This window comes from Notamacropus eugenii, chromosome 1 (assembly GCF_028372415.1).
Source record: "Notamacropus eugenii isolate mMacEug1 chromosome 1, mMacEug1.pri_v2, whole genome shotgun sequence".
Taxonomy (NCBI): Eukaryota; Metazoa; Chordata; class Mammalia; order Diprotodontia; family Macropodidae; genus Notamacropus; species Notamacropus eugenii.
In genome coordinates this window covers 642,855,018-642,868,780 of record NC_092872.1, presented here as the reverse complement: position 1 = coordinate 642,868,780, position 13,763 = coordinate 642,855,018, and the positions used below count along the sequence as shown (strand labels likewise).

Below are 13,763 nucleotides of genomic sequence, written 5' to 3'. Positions count from 1 at the left end.
CAGATCACATATTCTTCACCTTTAACCCAGTAATCTTATTTCCCTTCTACTTAGCCAAATAACACTGCTCTTGTGGTCATTATTCAAGGTTTAGTGCCTTATAAAATTCTTCAACAAAACCCAACTTTTCCTTGGTAAAACCACCAGATTAGCGCAAGCTAATTTCAATCCCCAACAGAATAATTATTTGTGAACCATTAAACAACATCAATGATGTAAAGTTAGTTATGATTGGTATCACTTGAAACTGCAGAGAAACTGGCCCAGAGGTTCACTAATACTCTAATCGCTAAAATGTTTCACCTGCTAAAAGAAAATGGCCAAAGAACAAGAATTACAAAGAATCGATGGATCCACATGGGTTTCCAGCCTCTCTCTAAATAAAGACTGAAACAGTAACCTCTTATTTATTTTTCCTAAGAGGTCTGCATTTCTACTTAGAAAAAAGACTTTTAGCCCGTAGAATCAAATTTTCTTGTACTATAAATGGGAGTTTCTCAGGAACTTTTGGTTAGCACTTCATTTGCCTGCCTGTTCTGCTCTATTTTTCAAAATGCCTCAATTAATTTCTAAATGGGAATTTACGTCAGAAAAATAGAATCTAAAACTTACCACATCATCAATCTTGAGAATGCTTCGGACTGTTTCAGTAGCTAGGGTCAGAGCACTGACTGACACCAACAAAGGCTGAACGACTAGCTCCTCCAAAATGTTGGAAATTCCACCCTGGAAATTAATATTTCTTTTACCATGTATACTATTTAACAAACATGTCAACAAAGACAATTTAGTCATTATTCCCTTAGTAAAGTTCATTGAACCTGATCTTCTCTTTAGTGTAATGTTAAAAAAATTGTAAAATTCAGGTTCTTTCCTACAATGCCTTGGTAATATTCAAAAATTGGGGAACAATGATTACACAATTTTCTTCCAAGAACATTTTCTAGGTAACGGATATTACTAAACAGAATAGTTTTCCTCACATTCATTATTGGGCAGGTCTGTTTATACAGTTCCATGCGTTTCTGTCTCAAATTTCATACCAACCTTTCCACTTCACAGCTGGAATCTTATTAATAACTCATATTTATTCATTACTTTAAAGTTTGCAAAGTATTTTCCTCATGACAACTCTGTAAGATGGATAGGACAAGCATTATCCCTATTTTATAAAAGAGAAAATAAATAGCCTTAGAAAAGTGATGTAATCTGTCTGAGGTTACAAAGTAACCACTAGAGTTGGCATAGGAGTCTAGGCCTTCTGACTAGGTTTTTTTCCCTCTTACTGTACCACAACAGCACCAGGACTTTATTAATATACATGAGTTATTCCAGTAGCCTTCTAACTCGTCTCTCTCTGTCTCCAGTCTTGAACAAAACCACCAATTTCATCGGGAGTCTACCATTCCAAAGTCTGCAATGGCTTTCCTACAAAATGACATTCCAAATCCTTCCTCACCCCTGCATTCAAGTCTATCATGTGGCCTTGTTCTACTTCTGCAACTTTATCTCTTGCTATTCTTCCAAAACAAAACGACAATTTAAACGTTCTCTAGAAGATGTCTAAGTTCTGCCTACATACACTTTCTATACCTTTCTTTCCCTTCACTAGAATGACAACTTTAGTATTGCCTCCAGATCTACCCATGCTTCAAGATCTCATTCAAGTGCCACATTCTCAATAGTAATGACAATAGTTGCTGTCATTTTATCTTCCTAACAACCCTGGGAAGTAGGTTCTACCATTATCTTTATTTTACAGATGAAGTAACTGAGGCACAGAGAGGTCAGCAGACTTGCCCAGGGTCACACAGCAAATACATGCTGGAGGTCATTTCTGAATTCAAGTCTTCCTGACTCTAGGCCTAATGCTCCATTCATTATGCCACCTAACTGCTTTTAACAAGACCACCCTCCTCCTATGCTGGTTCAGTCATCTTCAGCTTCAGGGCTCCTATTAACAACCATTGAACATATACAGCCCTGTATTGTCAGTTTACTTATTTCATTACACAACGCCTTTCTGGTAAGTAACTTAGATCCTGGAGGTTAGGAATCCTGCATTATACCACTCTGTTGACAGGTTTCAGAAGTTATTCCCTCAAATTCAGGTCTTGTGAGACATTACCTCACTATTCATTTCAAGAGAAATTCCCTTTAGCTACATCCGGATGAATCTATTATTTCACACTTGCTTTTCTAATTAGTTCTTAAAAAGAATACTATACCTATTTCTGAAGTTTTTACACAAACAATTAAGCATGCTTATCAGGGGTTCCTAACCTGGGATGTGAAAAATTTCTGTGACAAAATATTGATAGCCATATTTCAATAAAATTGGCAACCTTTATAATCCTATGCATGTTATGCACTTAAAAACATTATTCTGAATTGTCTCTAGTTGCCAAATTTCTAAAGGGGTTCAGAGCACAAAAAAGGTTAACCCAATTAATAGAGTACTTATGTTATCTGTCAAGTAGTTTGCTTGAAGTAAAATCAGTGATCCTCAATTCTTTGACATGAAGTCTTGTCAATTTCACCTAGACGTTTCCCTTATTTCTACTCACATGGTTTATTACAGGCCCTCATAAATTCTTTTTAGACTACTGCAACAGCCTCAGTGGTCTCCCAATCTCAAGTCTTTCTTTACCCTCATGAACTCACCTTCCACATAGCTGCCTAAGTGAAAATCCTACAGCTTGAGGAGCTTTCCTATTATGTCCAGGATCAAATACAAACTTCTTTGCTTTTGTACTTAAAGTTCTTTACAAGCTAGTTCCAGCCTATCTTTCTACATGTATTACACAATTCCCCTCCAAACTGGCATAGTGGTTATTACTTATACATGACCACCATCTCCCTTCCCCATGCCTCTGCATGCACACCTTCCTCACTGCTTGGTTCAAGTGCCAGATTCTACATGAGACACCTTTTCTGAATCTTGCTCTCAGTTGTCAATGCCACCCTCCACAAAATCTTACTTTGTATACCTTATCTATGTACATAAATACACATTTGTTTCCCAAATAGGAAGGAAGCCCCTTGAAGAGAGGGACTGTTTATTTTGGTCTCTTGATCCCCCATGTCTAGCACAGTGCCTGACATAATGGAAATACTTCATAAATGCTTGCTAATTGACTTTCAAAAAAAAACCCCAGAACTATTACCTTTCGGACATTAATCCCTGCAGTGGTCTCTCCCTGAGCATGCCGATTTCTTAATTCTGTTACAGTAGAAATGGGATTAAGGCCTGCATTTTCAGCTAGAGTAGATGGAATGACTTCCATAGCATCTGCAAAAGCACGGACGCAGTATGACTCCATCCCGCTCAAAGTGCGGGAATATTCAGTTAAACGCAAGGCCAGCTCTATCTCTGGAGCACCACCTCCTGCAATGAGGGCTCTGAAATCAACAAGACAGGTTTATAGCTAATTTTCCCAAGTTGACAACTATTCAAACATTAAGAGAACATCTTTCAAATAGTTTACTACTTGTAACTACTCAGTAACAGCATGATTTGTTTTATCCAGGTCTATGATTCTATCAGTTTAGGGAATTTGTGGTAAAGATCATTAACCGATGTAGATGAACATAAAACCACATTATAACTTTTGCTACAGTGTGTGTGTGTGTATGTGTGTGTGTGTGTGTGTGTGTGTGTGTGTGTGTGTGTGTGTAAAAAGATAAACATATGGGAAAAGTACATAAAAATCATTTACTAAATTATCAAAGGGTAAAACTGACAAAATACATTACCTCTTTTTTACTAAACAGCGAACAACACATAAAGCATCATGAATAGAACGCTCAGCTTCTTCAATCACCAATTTGTTGGATCCACGAACAACAATGGTAACTGTCTTTCCAGGACTTGCACAACCTGTAATCTAAAACAAATAAGCAACATTATGCTACATAGTGGGATGAAGAAAGCTAGCAAATTCAAATTTAATTATATGCTTACTTTGAGCAGTTTGCCAGAACCATTTAAGTTGACCTCCTCTGCTAGCTCAGCAGAGCCAAGCATTTCAGGACTGAACTGGTCAATATGGGCAACTGGTTTGGTTCCAATTGTCTGTAAAAAAAAAGTCAAACAACAAAACACAATGTTTATAAAAATGAAGAACAAAATTCATAAACTCATAAGGGTTCAAAAAAAACTGCTTACCTTACAAATAAATTCAATATCTTCTCTTTCAATATCCTTAACCACCATAATCTTCATTTTGTTTAGAAAATGTAATGCAAGATCACTAAGAGCATCCCTAGAACAAGCCAAAAGTTGAAATGCCATCAGTGATCCTGTTGTAAGAAAAAAGCTCTATTCTGTTCAACTGTTTTACATTTTCTTTCACCACTACTCTTGTGACTAAGCTGTTAATCAGATAATTTAACAGCTCATTTAATAGTTTTAATTATCTGTCAAATGGGTTACCGCAAAATCCTTTGTAAAAATAAAGGTCAGATTTCCAACACTAAATTGTTACTAAATATAATGAAAGGCTCATTGGAAAAAAAAACTTTTATTTTTAAGACAAAATACCTTGGGGGTTATGATTCCTTTACTAGTATGGACTCTATTACTAGAAGAGATCTCTGATATTTAATTCATGTGGGTTGTTTAATCATTTCAGACCTGTATGATTCTTTGTGACCCCCATTTGGGGTTTTCCTGGAAAATATAGTAGAGTGGTTTGTCATTTCCTTCTCCAGCTTATTTCACAAGTAACGAAACTGAGGCAAACAGGGTGACATGATTTACCCAGGGTCACACAGCTAGCATCTGAGACAGAATTTGAACTCAAACTCTTTCTGACTTTAGGCCTGGCACTCTATTCACTGCACTACCTAGCTGCTCCTATTGATATGGGTGTATCCTACAATAATATACATCCCAATCCATACACATCTATGTATAATCTTCACACAAATACTCTCTCTCACTCACTCACTACAGAGGGGTTTTGCCCATGTGCTTAGGCCTTCCTCTCTTTTTGGCAAGGTATGGATAACATAGAGAATGAAAGCTGTCCACTCATCACTTGTCCCTCCTATGCAAATAATGCAGCTTTCCCCCACCTCCCCCTCAATTACATATTTCTCTGATAATACTGTTATACCACTTCTACATAAGTCTTCATCTGTAACATGTTATGGTTTGCTCGTAGTTGACACACAACTGTACACTAACCTTTAAGTGATAATTCTTCAGATACTACGTCTCACAGAAGGACCACCAGAGGGACACTGGTGTTAAAAGATAACCTCACTACTTCAGGGAGAAGCTTGGGGTCAATTAAAACAACTGTGCAGTTTCCCAAAGGCACACTAGCCCATATTCCTATTCAATTCTGAACTCAACTCACTGAAGCCTCATAGTGGCTGTCCAAGATATATGAAAGCCTCACAAGGGACCTCATTTAGGAGGTTCTACAATATTTCTGGGTTTAATGCAATCAGTATAATGTCCTCTTCTAATAGAAACATCTGGGAGACCTTACCACTCTTAAGTAATATCTTTTTGGTTTGGACTCTGCCAATGTCAAGAAAGATGACCAATACAAACCCCTTAGGTAAGTACACTATTACATGCTTCACTTGATAATTAATAACTGAAGTTGTAGAACAAAGATATCTGTTTCAACATCTTTCAAGGAAAACCATGAAAGAGAATACAAAATGGCACCCAATAATAGGTGATATTCCTCTACATTTTGCAATGATGTTGGCAGAGTGGTAGAAAAGGTAGAGGGTGCCAAAATTACATAATTATTAGACCAACTCTAAATATTAACTGCTGATAATGAGGTTCTTTGTTTGGTTGTTTCAGTCATGTCCAACTCTCCATGATCCAATTTTGGAGTTTTCTTGGCAAAGATATTGGAGTGGTTTGCCTTTTCCATCTCCAGCTCATTTTACAGATGAAGAACTGAAGCAAACAGGGTTAAATGACCTGCATAGGATCACAGAGCCTCACAATCTGAGGCTGGATTTGAACTCAGGAAGATGAGGTCTTCTTGATTCCAAGCCTAGTGCTTTAACCACTTTGTCATAGCTGCCCCATCATAAGAGGTTCTTAGCTAATATGTGATGTGAAAGGGGAATTAAATCTAGTAATTTTAATTGTCTTGCTATGCTGACTTTATCCAAGCTCCGTGAAACATTTCATGAGACATTTGGTTGTCACTGACATTTGTGTGTGTGTGCTCTTCCTTCATTGCTGAAGAAGACCATGCCATCAGAAAAATGATGACATGACTTGCACTTGACTTTGTTTTGAGTGAAGGAGGGCTGTGAAGGTCACCAGCCTCACATCTCCTCCAGAGTCATATAAATCCAGTGACCAGATATGCATCAGGATGACTGGAGATGACCCAGGATGAGGCAACTGGGATTAAGTGACTTGCCCAAGGTCACACAGCTAGTAAGTGTCAAGTGTCTGAGGTGAGATTTGATCTCAGGTCCTCCTGACTCCTGCACTGGTGCTCTAACCACTATACCTCATGTGATGGTATTTATGAAGAAATAGGATAAAGTCCCATGAATTCCAAATTCATCAATTCATAGTCTAGAGCAGAAGTATCACTTTGGAGACACTCAAACCAGATTAAGATGGAACTGGGAAATGTTTAACCAAATAAATAAAAATACAACATAATGTTAACTTTTGATTTTCTAAATCTGTTTGACACTCTTGGTCTGGAGAGCCTATCATGTCCTTTGCTTTATAATCATACTATTTTTCACCTCTGAGCCCTACTAAAGCTAAAACTGAAACCTAATGGACAATCCCTAAATTGTCCTCTTGCTCAGTATATTATCAAGGCTTTCCTTAATTTGTTTAAAATGAACATTAATCTTAAAAAGACTTAATAACTATGATCAATAAAATGATCTCTCAAGGTTAAAGAGGAAGGATGATGAAACATGTTACCTTTCTGATAGAGGAAAGATGAATTCAAGGAGCAAAAGGAAACACACACTTAAGGGGCATGACAAACGTGTGGATCTGTTTAGTTTGACCATACTTACTTGTTAAAAGGACTGTTTGTTTCTCTTTTTATTTAGGGGAAAGGATTTGGGCAAGCTAGCAGGAAAGAAGTTTAGAGGGAAACAGAGAAAGATAGCTTTGAAAAGGACATATTAAATTTATTTTATACTTTCTTTAAGCAAGAGGCATGTAATAGGTATGTGGTTTCACATACAATACTCTTTTCCTAATCTACTTTATGTATAAAAATGTTCTCTTTTTGGGGGGCATTCTATTAAATTAAGAATAAAAATTTTGTTTACAAAGTATGCTAGTACCACTGTTTTCTACAGGGCCAGTTTTGTCTTCTGGACTTGATTTTCTCTATACTGCTTTTACTTTGTAATCAGTGTGTACCTTTATGCCTATCTGCTCAGAAGCCAGTTGAATTCCAATTGTGTAAAGTACTGATCAGTCTTGCCATTGAACTAACTCCCTCTCCCATTACATTTTTCCAAATGTTCTTAGGCATTACTGGGTATCTGACTTTCTGTTATAGCATCAGGAAGACAAAGAAGATACAGTCTGTCAACTTCTAAAAAGGGTTCTCAACCGCTGCCTCTCTTTTCTCCTCTCCACACCTTTTAACACCTTAAAATATGTCTTCTATTTTAAAGAATAAGACAGTATTTCCTTAAATATGTCCATTAATTAAAACATTTCTCAACTAAAATTTTCTTGGTTTCACTATAAAATTCCACTCACCAAGGGCTACTTCATTAGCACTCGTTAATTAGTACTTTCAGCTGGTAATTTTTATGCTTGTTTTGGTAATCACTAAAGAGAAATTTTATGTCCCTGGTTTATAGATTTTTCTAGTATTAATGATTCTCTCCGATAGCCATCCTTTTCCGTTTTCTAACTAGCTTTCATTAGGTCTGATAATTACTTTGATAAAAACTAAGATAAATGTTGGGTTACTTACAGTAAGTAGTACTGAAAAACCACCACTGCCATCAACAATAAACACAGGTTGTTGTACTATGAGAAAGCTGTTAAGATTTATGTAGTGATTTTATATACTTCTGGAGAAAAAGAGGGATCAGGATATACTTTTTCTGTTTTTAAAATTAAATTTAATATTTTTCAATTAATAAGCACTAATTTTCTCCCTCAAAATTTTTGGGGGGAGAAAAAAAATTAAACCTTTATAACAAAGAAGCATAATCAAACAAATTCCCACATTGGCCATCTCAATATGATCAAAATACATTTTGAGACAGGCTTTTTTGACTTTGTAAAGAATTCAGCATCATACAAATCTCCACAACCTTGAGGAGTAGTTCTAGCTTTGCTTTTATGACTTGCTATTGAATTACTTGAAATTAGGGTTAGGGAAAAGAGCTCCCTGACTATAGCACTGCTATATGGGGAAAAAGCAGCCTTACAATTTATCTCAGGAATGTATTGTGGAATAGGAAACTGCCCTGGATTTTGGATTATAATTAACTACATAGATTTCAACTAACTTATTTATATATTTCTAATTAGAAAGCAAAGTCAAAATTTTAAAATCTTAAATCAGATGTATTTCATGTCACTTACCTTAGAATAGATTTCTGTATGAGGAGTACATTACATCCAGTTTTCTTAATTTGCTTCACTAAATTGAGAATATAAGCTCTCTCTTCTCGCAATACTCTGTCCATCTGAGCATAGTCAGAAACCACAATCTGATTATCCATCTGTTAAAAAGGAATATAAATATTGTTCATTTTAAGCTTCTAAAAACATATTAGGAATGGTTGGTTATGATAACTAAATATTACTCTACCATAAAAAATGCTGAGTATGAGGAATTCAGAGAAACATGAGAAGACATACATGAGGCACTATGGTACCATGAAAAAAAAAATCAGTGACTTTGGAATTAGAGACTTATGTTCAAATCCCGTCTCTACTTCTACTTTCTATGCAACCTTGTGCAAGTCACTTAATTCCCAAAGCCTGTTTCCTCATATGTAAAATGAGAGGATTGGACTAGCTGACCTCCAAAGTCTCCTATACTTCTTAATTCTATGATCTTATGAACTGATTACAGAGGGAGGAAAGCACAATAGTGCAAACAAAAACATTAAAAGGTAGCTATAATTAAATGTAAAAACCAGTTTTACTCTCAAAGAATAATTAATGAAACCCATTTCCCTCCTCTTGGTAAGGTGGGGAACCATGTTTTGCATATTCTGTTTTAGATGTGGTTCCTTTGTTGATTTTACTTAACACTTTTCTGTTACAAGGGAATGTTTTACGCAGGAAGGGATAATATAAAGATATGATTGGTGTAAAAAATGAAAGGCATCAATAAAATGCATTTTTAAAAATATACTAAGCATAAAGATGATCTTGAGCATTTTAAGAATGTTTTATCTTTTTTAAAAGCCACAAAAGATATAAATTAAAAGCATTAAAAATAGTTTTAAACAATCCAGTTCTATAAATTTCATTTGTTGGTAAAAATTCTTAAATTCTAAATGCTGCTTTAGGAAACCATGTACCTTGCTTTATTAATAAATTCAATTTTATTCTTTTTCAAGTGGGAGAAAATTCACCAATTTATGGCTATATGATTCAACATTATAGAATCATCATCATCAACAAGCATTAATCAAGGGTTTACTAGCACTGTGATAAGCACTAGGGATATACAGAAAAAGAAAAGCTTGGTCCTTGTGCTCAGGATCACATTCAAACATACAGAAACCATCAGTTAAGATAACTAGTAATTTGCAAGTACTACCCAAAGAGGAAAGCAATAAAATACATACAAAATTTAAAGTACAGGGCAGTTAACATAGTAAACTAGAGAATGTAAAATAAGTTCAACTTCATAGGTATTCCTGAGACTTGGAGACACAGGATCCAAGTGAAACATGGTTAGGGAATAATAAATTCTATTTACAATGAACAGAATAGATAAAAAAGGACAGTAAAGTAGCAGGGGATATGAGAAAATCTAAGAACTGAGCTTGGACAAGCATTTGGGTCATGATTAGGGGAGAAAGTAAGTTCTTTGAGGGCAGGGATCATTTCACTTCTCTGTCTTCATATTCATTTGTATTCATTACCACCAAGCACAGCAAACTACACAATAGGTGCTTAAGTAGGGATACAAATACACTTGAGCTGAGACACAATCTTGTAGATAAAATATACTGTAGACGATTTGCTAGGAAGAGGGAGTTTAAGCAAAACAGATCATAAACCTGGCATGACATGGTAATGATGGAGCACTATAACTATCTGGACATTTGTTGGATTTTTGCTCAATGCAAAGTCAAATGATAAATTTTTCATTTGATTTAATTATAATTTCATTGTTATAATACAACAAAAGTCTTAAGAAGAATTATTATTTTGAGTCTAATTCTGTTCAATCAAGAACTGGCTACTGAAGTAGAATACTAGGAACTTTGGAGTGATTCAGCCATTACATATTTAACTTTTTCATAAAAAGAAAAAAAAAGCATGGTCCAATGAACACCTTAAACTCTGGGATAGGAGACATCAAAAACGCAGGTAAAGTATCATACCCTAAACTGTACAGGGTAAGTCAATTCAAAAAGGAGAAACAATTATATAGAATAAAATTCTGATGGCAAAATTAAAAATATTCCAATGAAGAAGGGAGAAATATCTAGAAACAGATATAGGAATACTCAGTAGTCTAGTTTGTGATAAAAGTAGAAAATGTAAGTTACCTAGGGAAAAACTCCTTACTTGAGAAAAACTGCTGAGAACGCTGGAAAGCAGTTTAACAGAAATTAGGCTTAGAACAACACCTTATATCACATTCCACAATACATTCTAAATGGATCTGACCTTAATGTTAAAGATCATTATATAAACAAACAGATCATGTACCTATTACAAGTATGGCTAAGAGACTGATTCTTAAGGAAAGGAGATTACAAAAGATAAAATAGATAGCAATGATTACTCAAAACTGAAAAGCTTCTGCAGGACTTCTGCATCCAGGATAAAACAGGAAGTAGTCAAATGGGGGAAAATCTTTATCAATTTTCTATGACAAAGATGTGCTATACTAGATATATAAACAATTTATATGACTAATGGCTATTCCCCAATAGATAAACGGTCAAAGGATATGAACAAAGTTTTAAAAAGAACTGCAAAACACTCATGGCAACATGAAAAAATACTCCAAAGCACTAATAAGAGAAAAGCAAATCAAGACAACTTAGAGGTTTCACCTGACATTCTGCAAACTGGAAAAAAATGTCAAAAAATGGCAACAGCCAATGCTGGAGGGGTTGTGGGACAATAGTCACATTAATACACTGTTGCTGGGATTTTGAGATGATACAACTGTTTTGGAAAGCAATGTGGAGTTATGTAACTAAAGTGACTAAAAATATCCACACCCTTTGAACCAGAAATTCCATTACTAGCCTTCTATTCCAGGGAAGCCAATGATAAAAAAGTCCCCATTTACGTCAAAATATTTATTGCAGTACATTTTGTGATAGATGAGAATTGGAAACAAAGAAGACATTCATCAAATGGCAAATGGCTAAATGAATCATGGTACATGAAATACTACTGTACTGTAAGAAATGATGCAGATGAATACAGAGAAGCATATAAAGATCTATATGATATTATAAAAGCAAAGGAAGGAGAGTCAAGAAAAAAATATAGACAATATTTACAACACTGTAAATGGAAAGAATGACACCAAAAAATCAAAAGTAAATATAAAAAATCTATAAAGGTCAAGCTCAAATGAAGAGCTATGAAAATACTCCCAATCTACCCTTTGGTGGAGGCATTATATGTTGAAGATATTTGCATACTTTCTCAATGTAACGTTAAGTTATGCTGATTCCCCCCGCGCGCCCCCCCGCCCCCCAAAATCCCTACTATTTGACATATGAGGTGGCTTTCAGGAAGAGGATAGGAGAGGGATATATGGGATCCTACGGTGACACAAAAAACAGAAAACATCAATAAAAATTATTTTAAAAAATTAACTTAGATGAAAGCCCAGATGCCATGGTTTTCAAATTTGCATTTGACAAAGTCGGGAGCAAATTCATTGGGTGACAGTTATGACCCAAGAAAGTTGGTTAAGGTAATGACCAAAATCTAATCTAATAAAACGGCAAATTCAGAGCTCCATTTCAATTCAAAACAGTCAATTGTACAATAGGATGGGGAAAGCATTGCAATACAGTAATGCACATGAAAAATCTAAGGGTTTTAGTGGACTCTATCATCATGAGTTAAAAGCATGACATAGCAGCCAGGAACACTAATGTGATCTTAGGGTACACATTCTCACAAGTACAGTGTTCAGAATAAGACACCAATGAAAGATATTTCTAAATAAAGAGCTGACACGTGGAAGATCTCAGAGGCAAGAACTTAGAGAGTAGAGGACAGAAGATGCAGAGAGGCAAATTATCAGTTTGATGTAAGAAAAACATCCTAACTGAAGTTCTAAAATTGCCCAAAAACGAAATGGGCTTCCTCAAGAGGTGGTTTTCAAAATGCTAGGAATTATTGTATAAGATCCCTAATGAGACATAAATCAGACTACTAGATGACCTCTGAGATAATCTTCCAAGTCTTAAATTTCTTCAATGATCTGAAAAAGATGTCAGGACAGTTCTTCTAGCTGTCCAAATAATGGAGACTATTATATGGGCATGAAAAAAGTAATATTTTAGAAGTGGAAATGTTAGAAGATACACAGACTCAGCTACTTGTTTTTACTTATGTTTGTCATATCAGAAAAGGTGAAAGAAGGCTAGAGACAATTATTTGTGTTCACATCCTTTTAAATTATGTCTCTGTGAAATGTAATATGTATGGTATTGTTAGAAAACTACCTAGCATGATGACTTTAAATATGCTAAAATAGTGTTTTCTCCAGACATTGAGGTGATTTAGGTTCTTTCCCATTTATTTGCTGCTCAGGAATCTATCAACTCAAACAGCAGTTAACAATCAGAATCAGATTTACTTACATCTGTTTTAGGAGCAGATAAACAAAACTGAATAAGGCCAATCTTAGCTTTCTCAATTCTTGTTATGCCAGTATTTGCCACCTTCTGAGTCAGTACCAATCCTTCCACCAGTTCACAGTCATCAATTGTCCCTCTAAGTAAAATAAAAAAGAAAGAATTAAAGAATATAAGTTTTAAGCCTGAAGTTGCCAACTTTTTAAAGAATATTAGAACCTTTATAATTTACATTGCCTTCACTCATGGGCACCTCTCAACTTATTCCTCTAACATAATGACACTAAGAGAATTAATTCATATCTACCATCAAGACATTAAGAATTCTCACAATGATAGAACCACCAGAAAAGAAGAAAAACCCCTTTCACTTTTTAGTCCCACTACCTGATTCCATTTTTGTCACAGAAATCATGCTTATTTGAAACATTAACTTTGATTAATGAAAGTAATAATTATAGATTTTTCTTACCCAAGCTTCTTAACTATTTTAATGTCTCGAAGGTCTACACTAGTGGCTGTTGTTGGGTCAATCACCTTCATCACGGCATCTACACTCATTGGAGAAAGCAGGCTTGAGTACTGAGATACAACCTAAAAGAATTTTTAAAAAGGTCAGATTTAAACTATGTAAAAGAAAACTGCTTCCTATAGATGAGCACTATCTTCTCTAGTGCTCTAATGATAAACATAAAGAAAAATACCATTTTTGGAGAAATTTTTAAAAATTTACTATAAAAACATTTTCC

At 35.2% G+C, this 13,763-nt stretch overlaps 1 protein-coding gene across 1 annotated transcript in view; it reads right to left on the bottom strand.

Moving 5' to 3' along the window:
* Positions 1-13,763, bottom strand: part of CCT4 (chaperonin containing TCP1 subunit 4) — a 28,144-nt gene that overhangs the window by 2,147 nt on the left and 12,234 nt on the right. Inside the window, exons 6-13 of the mRNA XM_072635455.1 lie at positions 13,487-13,608; positions 13,021-13,153; positions 8,576-8,715; positions 4,169-4,265; positions 3,965-4,075; positions 3,757-3,887; positions 3,168-3,402; positions 613-726 (exon numbers count right to left, since the gene is read on the bottom strand). Coding sequence (XP_072491556.1) covers positions 613-726; positions 3,168-3,402; positions 3,757-3,887; positions 3,965-4,075; positions 4,169-4,265; positions 8,576-8,715; positions 13,021-13,153; positions 13,487-13,608 — 1,083 coding nt within the window. The remainder of the gene's footprint in view (positions 1-612; positions 727-3,167; positions 3,403-3,756; positions 3,888-3,964; positions 4,076-4,168; positions 4,266-8,575; positions 8,716-13,020; positions 13,154-13,486; positions 13,609-13,763) is intronic.